This window comes from Akebia trifoliata, chromosome 4 (genome assembly GCF_017979445.1).
Source record: "Akebia trifoliata isolate Shusen 1 chromosome 4, ASM1797944v1, whole genome shotgun sequence".
Lineage (NCBI taxonomy): Eukaryota > Viridiplantae > Streptophyta > Magnoliopsida > Ranunculales > Lardizabalaceae > Akebia > Akebia trifoliata.
This window is the reverse complement of record NC_141378.1, coordinates 18,737,415-18,758,318: the sequence shown is the minus strand read 5'-3', so window position 1 is coordinate 18,758,318 and position 20,904 is coordinate 18,737,415. Positions and strand designations below refer to the sequence as shown.

Here is a 20,904-nt window from a genome sequence, read left to right as displayed (position 1 = left end):
TCATACAATGATTATATTACAACTTTAAATGGCTTTCTTTTCTTGAAAATTATAATTATTAATATATAAAAATGATTATTTTAATTAATCTTATTAATTTTCTTCTCTCTTTAAATTTGCTTATAATTTTATGTATATAAATTTTTGAAATACATTTTAAAGAAAAATAACAGTAAATTTTAAGTTTTTTTTTACATGCGACTTATCTTTATACAAACCCTTAACTATACTAAATTACCTAATATTAATGAGGAATTATTAACCTAATTAGGGTAGGGTTCAAGTTGAGAATTCCATGCCCGATGTTTGATCCCCAACCCAGTTCAACTCACCCGAGTTCCAACCCTATTTAAGAGGCCAATTGCCTCACCCCTGTTAGTCGGGCCTACGAGTCTAGAACCTGTCATAAAATAAATGATTTTATTCAAATTTTGATTTAATAATTAAGTTTTAAAGGTTATTTCCACAAAAAAAAAAAAAAAAAAAAATCCAAATTCATACATAACTCATCGACCAAAAATAAGAGACCGTGACTTTTGCTAAGGGTAAAAGTAGCTTTAATTCTGCACGGAGTAAACTAATATTTCCAATATCGCAGGGAAATTTTACTAATTTACCCTTTTTTAAGTGGGAGGTGGGGTACAAAGAGTAGATTTTTGGCAAGTGAAATTGATTCAGGATAGTTACCATTTTTCTTTAAGAGAAGATCGAGGTCAAGGGGCATGTTATCAGTTTGAAAACAGAGGAGGTATCTCAAATATTCTCTAAAACATAGGGGTATATTTAACTCAACTTTTTTTTTCTAAACCCCTTCGAAGTTCGAACAGCTCCAAGGATTCCCAATGTTAGCAGAGAAACTAGTAAGCCGTGGACTATCTGCAACTTCACACAAATTGATGTCATATAGGAAGCATTTGGTTCAGATTGTAGAATCTGATTCTCAATTCTGATTCTGATTCTGATTCTGATTCTTAAATAAAACACTCTAGAATTCCTTTATTTATTTATTTTTTTTATTCATGGGATACCCAGCAACATTACTCTCTCATCCTCTTTCCTACCAGGTAAGGTATCGTCCCTTTCTCTCTTATATATTAATATGGTTTTTATTTAATTAAGGTGTTAAATTCTTCCAGGCATGTTTGTTTAAAAACAATTAAAAATTAAAAATTAAAAATTAACTCTCACAAAATGGTCACCCAGACAGGTATTTGATTTCCAGGGTTCTTGTGGAATTGTAGTTTTCAATCTTTGTAGAATAAGCTTTTGTTGTGTACAAGAATTAACAAAAAAATAAAAAAATGTCTGAAAATGTTAAAACTCAGGGCTTGTTTGAATGGTCACTTTTTTTTTTCCCCAAAAGAGATATTTCTATTGCACAAATCATATTAAATTTTTTTTTTTTTTTTTATTGGTGAAAATATGGCAACCCAAATAGGTCTTTGGTTTCTAGGGTTCTTTGTAGAGTTCTAGTTTTCAATATGTGGAATAAGCTTTGTTTGTGGGTGTCAAAAGTACATTATTCTTCTTGAACAAAAATAGATTGAAAAAATTCATTTTTATTGACAACAAATTGGCAACTCAAACAGGTCTTTAGTTGTCATAGAATCATAGTTCTTTGTAAAGTTGTCATTTTCTTGTATGCTTGAAATTCTAAACAAATGCTGGAGAATTCAAAATTTACAGATTCCCGGTGTGCGTGTCGGTGTGCCACTCACAATATCTACAGGTACTAATAGAACTCTGCCTCTCATGATGGCAATGCAAGACAAAAGGTGTTCTAATCATAAAATTCCACACGTATTAACCGTCGCTGGTTCTGATTCGGGAGCTGGCGCAGGCATACAAGCAGACCTCAAAGCATGCGGAGCGCTCGGAGTTTACTGCTCCACTGTTATAACAGCCATTACTGCGCAGAATACTGTCGGGGTTCAGGTTGCATTTTAATCCTTTCCTCAAAACAGATAATAATTTACTATCATGGTACTACGTGTTGTAATCATAGTTTGTATATCATACATACCGATTCCTGATGAATGTTGTACCATATTGTATGATTAATAATATAATAAAAGGATATGTTATTGTTGACACAAGATTCGCATAATCCATTATGCCATGTCCCTGTTATGGACCGTTTGTCCACTCTATCACATCCTAGAACATATTATGATAATTTTCATTGCCATATCGTATTATTCCACTAGATTTTGCCCGTGCCTATGGCACGGGCAATCCTCTTTGGGGTTAAAGAGGTAAAGAGGAAAGATGGTAAAGTTAGAGGGTTATTATTGAAAAATGGGTAAAAGAAGAAAGATAGTAAAATTAGAGGGATATTATTGAAAGGGAAGGGGGTAGGGGGAGGAGAGGAAAGACAATAAAATTGAAGGGGGTGAGTGAAGAGGAAAGGAAATAAAGTGGGATAGTGTGAACCCCACTCCACTGTAGCTGGAGTGGGAGTGTGGGACGTTTATATCCTACAGCTGTAGCTGGAGTGAGACCCACTGTTGTCAGCTTACCCATAAAAAAAAGCATTGGTGTTTTTTTTTTCTTCTTCATATTTTGTATTTAGTTTGATAGATATAACTCTATGTATTCTATGTATTTAGCTGAATTATCATCATCATGATCATTTCGAAATTTTCCTTTTATTTCCAGGGAGTTAACCCTGTGCCCAAGGATTTTGTTGCAGCACAATTGAGGTCGGTCCTCTCTGATATGCAGGTTGATGTGGTAAGTCATGAAAGTCAATTGAACAAACCTACAAAGCCACCTGTATCCAACCACTTACAGTTTAAAGGAATCCTATCTAAAAACGAAATCCTCAAAAAAGACCCCCTTGAAGTAATTTGTCATTATTTTTAGGGTGAGCTTCTATTTAGGTTCATTTTTGGTGTATTACCTTCTGTCCTTGGCTTCCTCAAGTTCAATAATACTTTTAAAAAAGTTAGGGAAAGCTTCCATTTGTACAGACCTATTTTACTTGGTTTGCTTGCTTCAAATTCGGGTCAAGGTTTTCCACTCTAGAATGAACCCTGTTTGTCGGGGTAGGTAGAGATAATTTGTTTCTTGGTTCTCTTTGGTTCCCTAGATCAGTTAGCTTTGTCTGCTTGTGCATATGTATAATTCAAGTATACTAGTTATATGTACAATTATAATGTTAAAAATTTCTAAGTTAAATAGAAGCAAATTAACATAATAATCCAAATTCTAAATATAAACAATGAAAAAATTAGTTTGGATCATCAAACCAAATTGTTTGGTTCGCCAAACTCAATAAAAAATTTGGTGGGTTTGTGGTTCGCTTGATTTTACGAACCGTACTGCGAGCTGGTTTGGTTCGTACTGGTTTGTGGTTTGGAGTAGTACCAACGAATTGGGTATCATAGGTACAGATTACATAATATTGCAGATGGTAAAAGAATTCTATAATTTTATTCAGATAGATTTAAAACTTTTAAAATACTATGATTTGGTTTCTTTTACTTGGCACAAAAAACTCATGATCCTCCTTGTCTGAATGGTCTCCAAAGAGTGCTTATAATGAACACTGTTGCTTTCTATGCAGTTGATAATAGTTCTAAATTGCTAATTTCTCAGGTTAAAACTGGAATGCTCCCTTCTCTTGGTGTAGTCCACATTTTATGTCAAAGTCTTAAGGAGTTCCATGTTCGAGGTATGCACTCATATCAAATTAGCTGCATTTTCTTTTTATGTAATTGAGGCTAGTTTTAAATTTTTATGGTCGTACTTTTGAAGACAGCTTTAGTGGTTGATCCTGTTATGGTATCTACAAGTGGAGATGTACTGGCTGATCCTTCGATCCTTGCTGGATTCCGGTATGTAAAATTCTTCTATGTGAACGTTTAGTACTATTTGATGACTTTCTTCCTATAAGACTCCAGGACCAATTCACTCATTCTGAGATGTAACATAGGCAATTTACCTATTCATGAGTTTGCTTGCTTTGTATTAGGTCACCATTTGAAACATGTATGATTTGCACCTATACTAACTACAAGAAAGAGTGTTCTATCCATTAAATGGAACAACCATATGTGTGTCCATTGTGACGATTGTGTGATTTACGTGAAACATCTCTATAAAAAAAACATTTGTAGTGGTATTTGCAATCCGAAAGCTGCAATGATACTCCCCCACCTTTCATTATCCCCCACTAGAAGGTGACATGTGCAGAACACATGTATTTAAAGGGCTTATTTGTAATATAAAATATTAAATAAGGGTTGTTTTGAAGATTACATAGTAAAAAGGATATTTTTGTATTGAAAACTAACCCAATGCGATTGTGGTGACGTGCGATTGCAATTTTCTTGGTTCTTGACCAAAATGGCACTGATTATATTAAGTTTAAATGTCAAGGTGGGGGCATTTTTGGAATTCAAATTTTGGCGTTGAACCACTTCCACTCCTCCTTCTCTCATTATAATAGTAAAGATTCGATATTTTTAGCAATATGGACCTTTTTACAAATGTACGCTTCTTGTTGCATCCAGATCTACTAAATCAAATTGCAAAGCTGGGCCGGGAGAAGCTTAATACTGAATTACTGATTATTTCCATCTAAACCATTTTATGTATTGTTACCATGACATAATGAGAGTCTTTTTGGTTTTTATTTGTGTTGGCATGGTTTAATATCTTGCAGTATCTCCATCTAAAATCAAAGCCCCCCCTCATTTATTTCCAGATTACGTGCCACATTCCAACCTAGAAGATGATATTGATGAAACGTCCTATACCTTGCCAAAAGAAAATTTGTTGTATTCTATTTTCCATGGTTGTTGAAATAGGAAAGTGAATGTGAATATGTGAACTGAGGAGCACTTTTTCTGAGCTCGACTCCACCACCGTTGCAATTTTTTTTTTTTTGATAAGTTAAAAATCTTATTAAAAAAGAAGAGAGGGGTCGAGATGACCCCCAGATAAAACAAACTTATCAAAAAGAGAAAGAGAAAAAAAAAAAAAAAAACACCTCCACCACTCCACCTCCAAGTTACAAATATAATCCCACCTTAAAACAAAATTTTTAAAGAAGATCCCGTTAAACTCCTTGAAACCCTTTCCCCCAAAAACAAAAAACCCAGAATTAATAAAATAAGATCGTGCAGCTGAAGCTCCTTCCCCTCAAAGATACGTATGTTTCTCTCCTCCCATAACCCCCAACAAATGAAGAAAGGAAGAAGGCTCCATAAAATATGCTTTGAAGCTCTGAAAGAAGCGCGCCAATATAGCTAAGATTCGAAAAGATCCCTGACCACACCATTGCAATTATTATTATTATTATTATTATTTAGTTGTAGTAGTAGTAGCAACTTTCCATGTCCCGTATTTCCATCTTACAAGGGCAAAGGGAAGATAAAGATACATATGAGTAGCGTATGTGGGTGCATTTTCAAGGATACATTGTGCCATATGTTCTCATGATAGTAACTGTAGATTTGTTATATTAGTTCTAATTGAAGTTGCCATGGACTAGTTACAATTTTCTTCCAATCCCTTGCAACTCTAATTTCGTGTATCTTGTACTGCAGGGAGGAGCTTCTCCCAATGGCTGATATTGTGACACCAAATTTGAAAGAGGCCTCAGTTTTACTAGGTGGTGTTCAACTGGAAACAGTGGCTGACATGCGATCTGCTGCAAAATCAATACATGATTTGGGTTCAAGGTCTGCTCTTGTAAAGGGCTTTCAAATCCCCCCCTCCCTCCTCAGAAAATAAAACAAAATAAAATGAAGTATTATTTTATTAGTAAAATCTATTAAAAGAGAGGCCGAGGTGACCAACCCTATACATGACAAAAGAAAATCCCCAGCCCCGAGCAATCTGTTCAGAAGAAAGGCTACATACTCAATCCCATCTACTTAAAATTCTTTGAACAATTTGCAACAATAAAAAAAAAAAAAACCCCAAGATCGATACAATGATATTCTGTATTGATTGCTCCTTAATCTTGAAGATGTGACTATTCGTTCTCTCCATAAACCCCTACAAATGGGGAAACTCTATTCTCCTTTTGGAAGCCAACCATGATGAACAGTAAGAAAGCCAACTCTCAGAAAAAATATCCACTTAGGAAGTCGACCTGAGACAACAAATTGGGTCAAAAAATGAGACCACGTCTCCTAAGCTACCTTGCAATGAATAAGAAGGCGATCCTTGGGCCCTACATCACACTTGCACATAGAGATAATTTGTTACTAAAACACCTTGAAGGGTCATTATCCATCATAAGTACCTTTTTGGAGATTGCCAACCAAATAAAAATGCAACATTTGAAAGGACTTTGGGTCCCTAAACGGGTATGAAAGGGAATGAAGAATTCTGACTGACTCGCTGTTGAAGTGAGTGGCAGAAAGTTCTCACCAAGAAGTCCCCATCATGACTAGTGGCCCACACCCACCGATCATCCTCTTAAGGTGACAAAGTAACTTGTGAGATACTGCTAACCATAATAGAAATGGAATTGATTTCTCAATCATTAAAAGCTCTTTTGAACCAAAATCCCCAGATGCATCTGAGCCCACCCATGAAAGAAAGCTCATAATCGTCGAAGACTTCGTTTGAGAAAGGGTGTAAAGGGAAGGAAATCGATCCATCAGAGGAGTATGCCCACACCATCAGTTTTACCAAAACGGATCTTATCACCAACCCCTACCTTGAACCCAATTCTTTTCAGAAAATTCAGGTATAATTTCATAATCTCCTTCCACACCCCACACCCATTTGTCTGTCTTGACTCTCTACAAACCCACCTGAATTCCTTCTCCCCAAACTTTGATTCAATAATTTTCTCCACAAAGTATTATGCTCCTAGCCAAATCACCATAACCACTTAGCCCAAAGGGTGTGACCTCCAGAAAACTCCAATTTTAGCTTTTCAAAGTTGCTAGGGCTGAGATTATACGAGGCAATGATGTGGACTGGCTAGGACACTAGAATGGTTTGTTATACTTATATAAACTCATTGTGAGAGAGGAGCCAGTTTTGGATGTATTTTGTTATGTGTTTTCTTGAAAGAAGATAAAGCCCTTGTCTACCCTTATGGAAATTTTGGTAAAACTAGACAAAGTTGAGGATTTTAGCATCTATTTAGATCCCACGTCAGGCCACAAAATATCCTTCTTGTTCTTGCTGCATTCGGTCTACATAGAGTCCTATTATCAGCATATTCCGCCTTCATGTAACATAAATCTTCTTCTGACTTGAATTTTATTTTGTTTGTCGTGGCAGTTTCCCCATTAGGATTGACTATAAATTCACCTGATAGTATAGTTACATATCCTATCAACTCTAAAAAACAAAAAAAAAAAAACAAAACAAAAATGAAACAAAACACACACAAAAAAAAAAATCAAAGAATATGCAACCGCGATATTATAATTTATATGAGCTTCGTGCTGTACCAAATGATGTTTTTTTTTTCCCAGATATGTGCTTATCAAAGGTGGCGATCTCCCTGGTTCATTAGATGCTGTTGATATACTATTTGATGGTACGATTAATGTATTTCTTGGAAACCCTTGAGCATCTTATCTAATTTTTTCTACTTCTCATTTTTAGATTTATAAGTTGTGTTTGTTAGAGTCTCAACTTGTTTTAGAAACTTGTTTGTGTAGGAGAGCATTGCCATGAGTTGCGTGCATCACGCATAAAAACACGTAACACTCATGGAACTGGTTGCACTCTAGCATCATGTATAGCGGCTGAGCTAGCTAAAGGCTCACCCATGTTACCAGCTGTCCAGGTGATGGTTCATTTACTTAAGTTTTCATGCTTGGGTAATTTGTAATAGTTTTACCAATGCTCATGGCAAGTTTCAATCTCAAAAGGATGTTTATGATTTTGTTTTGTTATTTGTCAATTAATTTTTTCGCAAACCTAAAAGCATGGTTAAGTCCATTAGTTATAACATAGGCATACCAAAACAGAGGTGATTTGGGGAGCATGTTGGATCTCCTCAATGCATATATGGTGATTTGAATGTGTCAAATATGCTCACGAGAAAAGAGGCGGGAGCAGAATAACCCAAGAGAGTAATTTTCTTGTTTCATTAGTAGACATAAATGGGTGGACCTTCTTCTTAAAGGGGCATCTTTTAGTTGGTTGAACAACCAAGATAACCTAGTTATGTGTAGAGTGATATTTTTTATTTTTTATTTTTAAGTTTCTTTTAGTTGGAAATTTCATTCCTATGACAGCTCGCAATAGGGAATGCCAAGGTAAATTTTAGTTGTAGTTGGATTTCCTTTCATGGAAATCACATTGTATGCAGCTATGATGGAAGCCTCATTAGGAAGGACCCTTAAAAGATATGAGATTCCTATTTAAAGTAGCTATATGGGATCTTCTCCTCTCCTTGTACCAAAGTGATAAAATGATAGAGGAACCATCTCTTGCTGGGAAAATCTCAATATAGGAAAAACTCATGATACCCGCTGCATGAATGTGGAGTGAATAGATGAGAGACAGTGTTCTCCCCCTATTCAGAGTTCATTCTTGATTTGTGAAACCTACTATATTGTTAAATAATCTGTTGTTTTGTTTTTCTATAATCATTTTGCACTGGCGTTCACATTGATAGGTAAAGATAGAATTTTATTAAGAAAATAAGAAATGGAGGTTGAGGTGACCATCCATACAAGAAGACAGACACTCCACAAGAAACAACACCCCAACACAACGAGCTACTCCTCACTAAGATTACAGACTCTACCCCACCTTACAAGAAATTCCTCAAAGAAAATTCCTTTTAACACCTTGAAAACTTTGATTAGGTCTTCATTAGACAACTCCTTTCCTTTAAAGGTGTGACTGTTCCTCTCCTTAGTTCTCTCTATTCTCTGTTAGCCACAATGGTGTTGGTTTTTGACCTCTTGAATGTCCGAATTTTAATCAGGTTTCCCCTGTTATTAACAATGATATACCTATGTTACAATTATTCATATTGTGAATTTTCTTCTTCTTCCTCTTCTTTTGTTTTGTGTTTCTGTGAATGGTGCTTGTGAAGTTGGTTCTTTATTCCAATTACTTTGTCAACTTATGAACACTTGATTCTTAAATCTTAGTTCTTCGAGTTTTTCTAGGTAGCTAAACGCTTTGTTGAGACCGCCCTTGATTACAGTAAAGACATTGTCATTGGAAAAGGGCCTCAAGGTCCGTTCGATCACCTTTTCAAGCTAAGGCATGCAAACAATTCCTCTAGAAGGAGAGGGTTTGATCCTAATGATCTTCTTTTGTATGCCGTTACGGACTCGAGGATGAATAAAAAGTGGGGCCATTCCATTACTGATGCTGTAAAAGCTGCCATAGAAGGAGGGGCCACCATTATTCAGCTGAGGTTAGTGTTTTGAATTTCAAAAGTGAAAAGGTTTATCCACAGCACACCTGTACATCATAGTCACAAAAATCGCCATTTTTTTCAAAAAAGTCACATTTAAAATGCATTTTGTAACTCTTAACGATTAAAAAAAAATTGTCTTTTTCAAAAAACACTCTTTTACGTTTAAAACACGTTTTTTAAAGGTAATAAACCTATTTTTTATAAGCCTATGGTTAATTTTGCAGCCTTTATGGTTGTTTGTAATTTGTTCATAAATGTACTTTAACCCGGGATTTGATGATAACGTCTTGATGTTATGATTAGTGTCTTATTCTGCTCAAAAAATACGTTGATTGTACTTTTTTTAGCATTATAAATTGTATAATTGTGTGCAGAAACATGTTATCATGCATAGATATTCAATAGTATTATTTTTTACTCAAAAATATATTGGAAAATTTGAATAAATGTCTAATGTATTATTTACATGTGTAGACATTCTATATTTTTTCATAATCTTAATGCATATTTTTATTTGTTAATTTCTTTCCCTTTTTTCCGAAGTTTCCCCTTGCCATTTTAAACCCATATTCTGACTTGGTGACTATGCTATACATACATAGATCATGGGTTTACACTTATTTTTTTGGACACACTTAGTGAATAAGATTATGGGGCTGTCATGAAACAAGTCAAGAGCTGATTTTTAGCAATCATCTCACTGCAGAACCCCGTCCAACGCTATTAGCCTTATTATTTAAGTTATTGTATTTCAATGCCAAGATAAATTTTGAGCCCCTGGAAAGGAAAACTTTGGGAAATATTTGAGTCGATATGGAATTAACACATTTGTTTAAACGTTGGTGGCATTATTTTTTAAATGAGGGAAACTTTGGGGGATTTTTGTCTAAAAATCGCCAAGTCAGGAATAAGTTGGCAAGGGGAAATTTCAGAAAAAACAGCAAAAGTTGGGAAGTTCGGGAAAAGATCGGGCAAGAGTTAGGGTTGTGTAATAAGTTAGGGGCTGAGATTCAAAATAGATTTATTCCCTCAACATTAGAAACGGCTTTTTTCATTTTAATCATGAATTCGTGATTAAATCAGTGAAGGAAAAAAGTTGTCATTTAAGTGACTCTTCAAGCAATAGCCAAATTTGGTAACCATGGTCATATCTACACTGAATTACTTGTCTTAGGCAAGCCTCAAGACCTAAACCTCATGAGACATTGCCAATTTTTATTAAGTAGGGGGTTTTAGAAAGCCCCACCTTGAGGCAAGCCTGGAGAACTAAGCCCCAAATGCCTTTAAAGCACTGATTTTATCCTGAGTGTAGTCCGAATATAATTGTGAGCCCGTTGTACCTTGAACTACATTTTCCAAATATATCCTCTCAGAGCTTTACGCCATACTCTCCTGTGTCTATAGAAAATAAAACCACATAGAAGATAATTTTCTATGTGTATCTAACTAATGTTTGCTCTATTAATCAAACAGAGAAAAGGACGTCGAAACCCGGGAATTCATGGAGTTAACCAAAGCATGCATGGAAATATGTCGTTCCCATGAAGTACCTCTACTAATAAACGACCGAGTAGATGTCGCACTTGCTTGTGATGCCGATGGCGTGCATGTCGGTCAGTCTGACATACCAGCACGTGTCGCTCGTGCTCTTCTTGGTCCCGAAAAGATCATTGGTGTCTCGTGCAAGACCCCAGAGCAAGCCCTACAAGCATGGACTGATGGAGCTGATTATATTGGCTGTGGTGGTGTCTTTCCAACGTCTACGAAGGCAAACAATCGGACTATTGGCTTGGATGGGTTGAAAACCATCTGCTTGGCTTCTAAACTACCTGTTGTCGCCATTGGTGGAATCGGTCTCACGAATGCACGTTCTGTAATGGAAATTAGTGCCCCTAAGTTGAAAGGCATTGCGGTTGTGTCAGCGGTGTTTGATCGTGAACATGTTGACAGCGAGACAAGGAAGCTACATTCGGTGTTAACGGATGTTCTGTCGATGGCAAAAGCGTAAAATATGTTCAAATCAGGAGGAATCAGCCGTTAAGCTGACAACCCTTCATTGGAACAATAATACCATAACAATTGAGACAGAATTTCAGAATTAGAGACAGACAGTCTGATTCAATGAGGATGTTATTGTTTGACAAATGCATTGCTAATGAAGAGTTCGCTCTGGTAAGATTCATATTATTGATCTCAGTAATTAGGATGATTCTTAAATAATATCATTTGAGATACCCTGTGTTTTCAAACCGATGAAACGCCCTACTTGAATTGGGTCTTCTCTAATAGACTAAGAAAAATGACATGCATGCCCTCATCTTGAACCTTAAGGCTTTTACTATTTCAGTCTTCCAACCTCAAGAACAACATTGGATTACCTATCGTTAAAAAAAACTTCGGAATTTTTGAATAAGTATAGGACTAGAAAAATCAAGGGCTTTTCTTCAACGGGTTAGGGCCAGGTTGAAAATGATGTATCCAAGGTGAGGTTGAATAGATTAAAAATAATTTACCATGAAAATGATCTTTTTTTTTTGTGTTTTATTGATTTTTTTGTTTTGTTTTGTTTTTTGTTGAGTAGTTAAAGAGGGCATTCAGGTCCTTTTCAATTAATCTAAGAGAAGAATTTGGTAAAAGGGGGCATGCTATCAGTTTGAATATTCACCGAAACTACTGGATGGAGCGTATATTTCTAAATCACCCTAAAAAGTTCCTAATAAATGTCATATAGCAGAATGGGGGTGAGGGTTGCTATATGCACCCTTTTTTTTTCTCATCTCACCCACTTTACTGTTTTCACCCACCATCCCCTATCAAGTCTGCTTCGATCTCCTCTTCCTCCTCTTCTTCTTCTTCTTCGTTTTCTCTCTGTCATTTGCCTCTCCCTTTTTTTCATTCTTCTTTGAATCTACATCAGTTTCAACTAGGGTTTTGTGGTACAAGAAGCAATATCCTTAGAGCTTGTAAAAAAGAATAGCAATGATTGTGAAATCTCAACTTCTAATCTAGTAGTTATTAGAAAATCTCAATAGCGGAAATAAAATTTCAAACAAAGTTTCATTTGGTAGATCAGAACTGAATTCGTCAACATAGATTTGGTAGGAACCTATCAAAGTTTTCAGTAGTTTCCTACCGAACAAAATCCTATGGAATAAAAAATTAATCTTTTTTTTTTTCAAAGTGAGTGTGATGAGTAATTTTGTTATTTATTAAAAAATAGGATTTAAGTGGGTGAACAAGAATTTATTAAAAAATTAAAAAAAAAGTTGGGCAAGCCATAGCACAAATACCTCTTTATTCATGATTGATGAACCAAAGAAACTGAGTACTTTGGACCCACATAAAAAAGAAGTGTTGGGTGTAGAGAGAGAGCGAGAGATTCAATCAATTTTGGTGGGCCAAAATTGAAAGAGAAAAAAAAACCCTTAAAGGTTGCGTTAAAGCCCTTTTTAGATTCCATTTAATTGATGTGGAGAAAAGAAGCTAATAGGACCCCTTTCTTTCCTTTTATTTATTTCTTCTTTGTTTTTAATGGATATGGGCTTCAATCTAAATGATTTTACCTATAGGCCTGTAGGCCTATTCAATGATAAAAAAAAATGCTCAAATTCAACATTTAGAAATCACCAATTGATTGAGTTTTGGACTATAAGTCCAACAAAGAAAGGGCTAGGATGGGTCATAACTTAGTCTTTTTTTTTTTATTTTAATTAATATTTTATATTAAATGAGAAGGTGGCATGTGCAAATGCACATGTATTTGAAGGGCTCATTTGTAATTTAAAATATTAATTAAATGGTGATTTGAAAGATTACAAGTGATAAGGAAATTTTGGAATTCTAAAAACTAACCAACGCGTGCGATTGCATTTTTCTTCGTTTTGACCAAAATGATTCTAATTTTATATAATTTAAAATGTTAAGATGACAATATTTTTGGAATCCAAATTTTAGTGTCGAACTACTTCTGCTCCACCTTTTCTCATTATAATAGTAAAGAAATTGCATTAATTCAAGTTAAAGATTGTAAAAGAGGGAGATGACCCAAAAGAACATAAATAGAGATCAAGAGAAAAAAAAAAGATATAAACTCACTTTCAATGATAAAAGATTCTGTTATAGACAAAGTGGAATGAAGGAACAAGATTCATTAGCGGATCTCAAATCTTTAGGATAATGCTTTGTCATTGTAGTTGTCTTTAAAAATTGAACTGTTTAATTTTCCCAAAAATATTATGAATAAGCTTGTGTTTGACAGATGGTTTGATCGATTAGTGCAATCCAAAGCAAACCATCAAGTTTGTGGGGTAAACACCATACCCTAATTTGAGAATGCTTGACCAGATATGTCGACGAGATAAGCTTGACAATTCATATTTTAAGTGTTGAACGATGACAGACACATCCCTCCATTGAAGTGCATTACATAATGAGTTGACGGACCATGACATTGACTCTACCAACATGTAGGCAAGAAGTAAAACAAGTTATTTATGAAGCTTTAAAAGAGATAAATGTTGACGTTTTCAAATGTCATACGGGAAGGATAACATGTGATACAATTAGAGATTTGAAAAAGTATCGACCAAAGGCAAAGAAAAAATGCAATTTCTATCGTATGGATCATATGTGTGACCACGTTACTTTGTCAAAATCTTTACTAACTTAATTGTCAGAGTATAATTAAAGGGTCCACAGAACTGAATCTTAAAAATGGAGTCAAATAAAATAGAGATAAACAAAAATTTCTTTGCAAGGAGTGGAGTCCCTCGAAAAAAATAATATTTCCTTTCGGAAACTCCTCTGACTACCATTTGAATCTCTATTGACAATTGTACTTATTTGTAAGGAAAATAAACTCCTCAATGTGTTAAAGATAAAATTAAAAAACATCTACCACCATTAAAATTATAGAAAAGAGTTATTTTAATTATTAGTCAAAAAGTGCCATTAATATATCAAAACACAATTTTTAATTTTTAAATAAATACACCAAAACACTATTTTTTCCCATAAAAAATATTAGGGTTTTAGGTAGATATAATATTTCAATAATACATTTGAGGAATGATGCTATGGCTTCCATGTTTTCATGAATTTTTGTCCTCTCTTTAATTGAAGTAGACACAAGAAAACAACCTAATTGGTGGTGTCTACTCATTTGATTGGAGCACTTTGATAGTGGATTCAAAGTTTAATGTTTTTTATAACATGTTTTAAGTTAGAAAGGTTTTGTTAACATGTGCCCTAAGCGCATACGTTAAAGTGCATTAAATACATCTTAAAAAAAAAAAAAAAAAGCAATTAAGGTTATTTTTTTATAAGAAAATTCTTTTAGGATATTTTTTATAGGAAAATAAATTTTCAAGATGTATTTAATGCACTTTAACGTGTGACTTAGGGCACATGTTAACAAAACCTTAACTAGAAATAAAAATAATTAATTTAATATACACTTTCCATGAGAACAAGGGAAAAGGTACGATAACCTTGACCTAGTTATCTTTCTATGCTCACAATATCACATGGTATCTTGGATGATGATCATCATCAAGGATTTGGGTTCCAATAAATATCACATTCGATAAATAATGGATCGATTTTCAATCAATCATGTTCTGATCTGATATAGAACCAATCAAATAGTATGTGGAAATATATAAGATTAGATTACATATTTTGTTTTTGATACAAGATGTAAATTAGTATTTTATATAACAAATTTGATCGATTTAATCCAATCCTACTCTCAATAGTTGATCCCATATGGATCTTGATATGATCCATACCTGATCCATTAACAACATAAATGAGAGGAAGATCCGAAAGAAAAATGGATAGAAAGTAACGAAATTCTCTTTCCTGAGATAGTGAAAGCGAATATAAACACACTTGCAATAATAGAAGACACGATTACCAAATTGAACACAAAGAGATCATTCATTGAACCAACCTATAATATTTGGATAACTCGTTGCATGTAAAATTGTTCGTGGTGGTGGTAGTGGACGGGTGATTATTACTATAGAGAATCATAATGTAGGAACAAAGAAATTTTTGTTTTATGGTTGAGTACTTGTCTACATCGTGACGAAGCAGACAAACTAATACACTGCACAAGTGTGGTCTTGTCCAAGAGTCGTGATGGAGTCATATCGTCATCTTGGTGTGAAATTGTGTAGGAACCATAGATGCTTTTTGACTTGTATCTCAATGAAAAACGTCTATAATTCCTAGACACTTTCATGTTAGGATGTGTGATATGAGGTACAATCTTGAGGTCACTTCAACATTATTCTTTGTCCAATTATCACGAGAGTTGGTTAGTATTATGTTCTTACTTTGAAATTGGGGAAAATACCAAATCAGTCATATATGAGATCAAAATTACTATCCAAACGTCTATGTTTTCAAATAAAAAATGATATATATCTATTTTGGTATTTATTTATTTCTATCAAAATGGGTACCTAGGATTACATTTTTTTATTAATTATATTTTATATTAAATAAAAGATCAATTTTATTTTTTTACAAAATTATGAAAAAAGCCAAAACTATAGGGATTATGGTTTATTTCAGGTTGAAAATAAGGGCATTAGCTCATTCGTATGAATTACAAATAAAAAATGGGTATAAAGATAAATTCATTTAAATGTCAGTCCAATATATACATGCCCATTTTGATAATAAAAAAAAATACTAAAACAGGTATATTATTATTATTATTGAGAAATATTTCAAAAAACTTGACTGATCCAGTAATTCCAGAAAAATAATTGGCCGTTTTGGTAAAATACCTTTGAAAGGGCCTCCTAGATATTCCACGGCTATAAGCCTATAAGGCCAAGTTGCTGGTATACTAAGGTCTTACTCACGGAAGCGGGACCCACAATCTATTTCAAAGTCAAAAAAAAACATTTCATCTGGACAAAAAAGCATTGATTTCAAAATATTTAATAATTAGATTAGTGAGCCAGCTAAAAGATTAGTGAGGCCCACATCATAATTATGATGGCCCCACCAAAGAAAATTTTTAGGCAAAATCGGCGTTGATGGAGTAATCTTTTACCATCAACACAGAAGAAGATGAAATATTATTGTTATTTATTTATTTATTTATTTATGTGTCCTTTATCCCAATCGTGAGATGATTCTCAATCCAGCTGTTATAATAAGTTTTTTTTTCTTAGGACCTTAATTATAAATAGTAATAGAGTCACGATATTTTGACTCGAAAATATTCACTCGACTAGTACTTGGTCGACATGGGAAGTGCATAGAGCCATAAATCTTTTTCTTTGAGGTACACAAGAAAAAAGATCTATAATTTTGTGCACTTGCCACGTCGACTAAGAACAGATCGAGTGAAATTTTTTAAGTCACATTATCATTAGTCATAGTAATATGTTATAGGGATGGTTTTTATAAGAGTTGTGGTAGAGTGACCTCAAGTTGGAACCTCATATCGCACTTCTTGATGTGAAAGTAGATATGAACCATAGATACTTTTCACTTGTATCTCAATGAAAAACATCTATGGTTCCCATGCACTTTCACATCAAGAAGTGTGATATGAGGTCTTTCAGCATTTTTTTTTTAAATTTTTTTTAAAATTTTTTATAATTAGGGTATCTTTTTTAGATTAATGCTAGAGTGACCTGGGGGGAGGATACACATGGGATATATTGATGTGGTGGCGCGCGCATGCCCATAGATACATTTCTCTGAGCTAGGAATAAAATGCATCTACGGACATACGCATGTCATCACGTCAAGGTGTCCCCCTTCTTAATAGCAAACTGTTATCTGTTGTCCTTAGTTTTAGGAGTCTGTTGTGACTTATTCAAATTTGTTTTATTCAAATCTTTATTAATTGTAAATAGCAGACTTGGGAGTTAGTTTTAACCTCTTTAATTTGTAGGATCTGTAACAAACCTTTTTGGTTACTCTCCTTTTGTATATATAAGTGTATTGAATAATGAAAAAGATGAACAAAAAGTTCAATCATTCCTAATTCTAATACCTGTGTCCCTTACTGAGATCACTCCAGCACGATTCTTTTTTCAATGATTCATTAGTTGTCCGATTGTAGGCTTTAACAGGAATCCAAATCCAATTGATTAGATTTCTAGTTTGATATGGTCCATCGGTGCTTAAAGATCCTATTTTAAAATATAAAGTAAAATATACAATCTTTGGCTAGATCTTTGGGTTATTATGTCCTTGAAAATTTTGGCATCTTGGATTATTATAAAACAAGCTTTTATATTAAAGTCATCAATATGGCACGGTCAAATCAAGTTTAATTATATAGGACTTTTTACGTTACCACAGGTGTTACTTAAGTAGTGACATTGCTTAGTTAATAAAGATGAATTGTTGAATGACTAATGATAAATAGACGGCAAAACATAAACGTACGCCACTGATGTGGCAAGGGCATAGAACTGTTGATTTTTTCCTTGTCGTGTATAGAACACGTATGTTTTATCGTGTCAATTTACTGCAGCTCTTGTTGAATAGTTGAATATTATAGAGGAGAATTTCTACTTAGAGAAATATTCCACGTGATGTGATCAACTTTTGACAAAATTTCGATTTCAACTCACTATTCATTTTAATTCTCGAAACACATGATGTGCGAGATCTCAAGTTTTTCAAGTGACAATCTCACAGGTTAAATCTTACAAGTTTAAAGTGACAATCTCGCAAGTTTACTATTCTTAGCGAGATCATCACTATATAAACCAGTAAGCTTGTCACTTTGAAAAAAAAGAAAAATATTCAGAGAGATTGTCACTTTAAACCTTAGAGATTGTCACTTGAAAAACTAGTGATCTCGCTATTCACTTTGGGAAATAAAATGAATAATTATCTAAAATCAAAATGATACTTTGTCCTTCTGTTTATATAGCAAATCTTACTATAATTAATACATTAATTCATAAAATTATATATATATTAAAGAGTCATGTTGGAGTGATCTCAAGATTGGACCTCATTTCGCACAGTTTGACATGAAAGTAAATAGGAAGCATAGATGTTTTTTCACTCATATCTTGAAGAAAATAATCCATATTTCCCATACACTTTCAAAGATATGGCTTATGCTTAGATTACTTTTAGAGATGTTGATATGTGCCTTATACGAATCCTTTCCATACATGTTGGCACATATCAAAAAGGTGTCGTGGTATATCTAACTGTGCCCCCTCTCATGTGCTTCTTTAAAGAATGACCCATTGTCAATTTCGTATATAGGCTCTTGAATAAAGGTTTCATAGTATTCTCTCATCGTCAATTGTACAGTATTGGTGTTTGAAATTTTGCCAACTTTTAATGATAATTTTTTTTTTTTTTCACATTTCTATTTCTTCTTTTTTTCTAAGAATCAAAATAAGATATTTCAAAAATGTTCCAATTAAATAACATCAATCCAACCATAGAATCATTGTTAGTCACATCTAACCTTCTCTCTTGCTCTCTCCATTATAAATGAATAATGCTGAAGCGACCTTGAAATTGGACCTCACATCGCACACCCTATCGTGAAAGTGAATGAGAATCATAGATGTTTTTTCTCATGATACGATTGAAAAAGCATATATGATTTCTATCCACTTTCACGTCAAGATGTGTGATATGAGATCCAATCTTGAGGTCACTCCAGCACAACTCATTATAAATTCTTTAGAACTCATTTTCTGGAGTGACCATGCCCTTACACTGCATTTCACATTGGGTTGATGCGGAGGTGTGCAAGTAACCATTGATGATTGTCACTCATATCTCAAGAAAAAACATTTGTAATTTCATGCACATATCCACATCAGCAAAGTGTCTTGCTCATTCACTTCAAGATTTTCCTTTTATATTTTTTTTTAGAACCCTTCTAAACTGACTTCCCACAAGACTACGTTTCACTGCACCGACGTGGTGGTGTAAAAAGAAAATCATAGATCTTATCACTAGTATCTCAAGGAAAGAATCTATGGTTCTAAGGACATTACGACATCAGCACTGTATAGAAGGCAGTGTCGTAAGAAGTCAACTTAGGAATTTCCAATTTTTTAAAGTTTTCTAATTAAAAACCCTATCTTTAAATGTAAAATCACGTCATCCAAAAAATTGTAAAATCACGATTAATATGCATGACGCCACGTATTCATAATTTGCTAGATAGACCTCTCCGACTAATTAGTCAAAGTCAAGCTTCGAATTCACAACCACGTACCGTCTTTTTCGCTCACAAGAAACGCAGAGATAAAACGACAAAGAAAGAAGAAATGGGTGTGGTTGGTGGATGGTGCAACTTGTTATAGTTGTGGGGAGTGGGGACCGCCACCAAAGACCCACGTGGCTGATTCAAGAACGTATAGCTTAATCCTTAAGGTTGAATGTGTAGACGAGTAAGAAGAGCTCATGGTCACGTGGGCTATGTCCTACTAAGATTCCTCATGGTCTGTACGGTAGTATATATTAAGTAAATGTAGTTTTATGGTAAAATTATTAAAAGAGAATTAAATATTTAATATTTATAAATAAAAAATTAATTTATTTTTAAAAAATTACTAAAAATGAATTAAATGGAGGATTGTCAAAAATTTTAAATGAAGGTTAAATTGGTGGGTGCTAAGGCAAGTTATTAAAATGTTGGATAGCCTAACATGCTAATAATTTGGAGGGTATTTTTGGTAAAAGATAGTCCAACGAGTTACTAAAATTTCGGGCTGTCTAATAACTTAATTCGTTTTTGATAATTTTTTTTTAAATATATTTTTTTTCTTTTTGTAAATATTAAAATATTTAATCATCTTATAATGATTTTTTCTAATTTTAAAACTCATCGAACTGACTTAGGACTCGGTTGAGCTGATTCAATTCAATTTGGTTGGATTTTAAGATGGGCTTGTCAATGGATTGGATCATACGCCAAATGAGTTAACATTTGGGTAAATCATAAAATGGATATTTATTATGTAAAATACCAACATACCCTTATTTTTCTCATTAGAAGATAAAATGGACAAGGAGTATTATTGAAAGGTGAATGTAATGAATGGATGTTTGATTAGTCTAATGTTGGACTCACTCACCAAAATTAGTCCGACAAGACGTTAATAGATTTGAGTTTATTTTAATGAATAATTTAGTAGAATCCTCCGTGAAATGAGCTAGATTAGGTTTATTGTCTTTTACAAAAAGACAACATCTTTTATTATTAACTGTGAAATTTTGATTTTATTCAAATTTCATTTAATAATTTAAGTTTTGAAGAGTATTTAAAAAAAAAAAAAAAACCAAAATTTTACCTTTAATTTATCAATAAAATGGATGCTGACTTTTGGTCAAGTGTAAAGTTTGTAAATCTAATATTGTATGTTATATGGATAAAACCTAATATCGTCATTTTGAAATGGAGGGTTTTAAATTACTCTTTTTGATTTATTTATCGTTGGGGTTGCTTGTATAAAAGGGGAGTGGATCCTTTGTAGCACTTTTTTCCTATAGTGCACACCATTAAAAAGTGTTAGAAA

At 33.7% G+C, this 20,904-nt stretch overlaps 1 protein-coding gene across 4 annotated transcripts; it reads left to right on the top strand.

Annotated features, from left to right (window-relative positions):
- Positions 1 to 826: 826 nt before the first annotated feature.
- TH1 (thiamine biosynthesis protein) lies at positions 827 to 11,546 on the top strand. 4 transcript variants are annotated; one of them, XM_086440194.1, is made up of 11 exons: positions 827 to 1,064; positions 1,687 to 1,729; positions 1,841 to 1,935; positions 2,659 to 2,733; positions 3,601 to 3,676; positions 3,764 to 3,839; positions 5,556 to 5,690; positions 7,452 to 7,516; positions 7,641 to 7,768; positions 9,108 to 9,361; positions 10,838 to 11,546. In XM_086440194.1, the coding sequence occupies exons 1-11, from the start codon at positions 1,020 to 1,022 to the stop codon at positions 11,370 to 11,372; spliced, it is 1,527 nt and encodes a 508-aa protein (XP_086296320.1). In that variant the 5' UTR covers positions 827 to 1,019; the 3' UTR covers positions 11,373 to 11,546. The 4 variants fall into 4 exon arrangements, with proteins under 4 accessions (XP_086296320.1, XP_086296317.1, XP_086296319.1 ...); XM_086440191.1 differs by having other exon boundaries at positions 1,687 to 1,935; XM_086440193.1 differs by lacking the exon at positions 1,687 to 1,729 and having other exon boundaries at positions 828 to 1,064; positions 1,730 to 1,935.
- Positions 11,547 to 20,904: the final 9,358 nt, after the last annotated feature.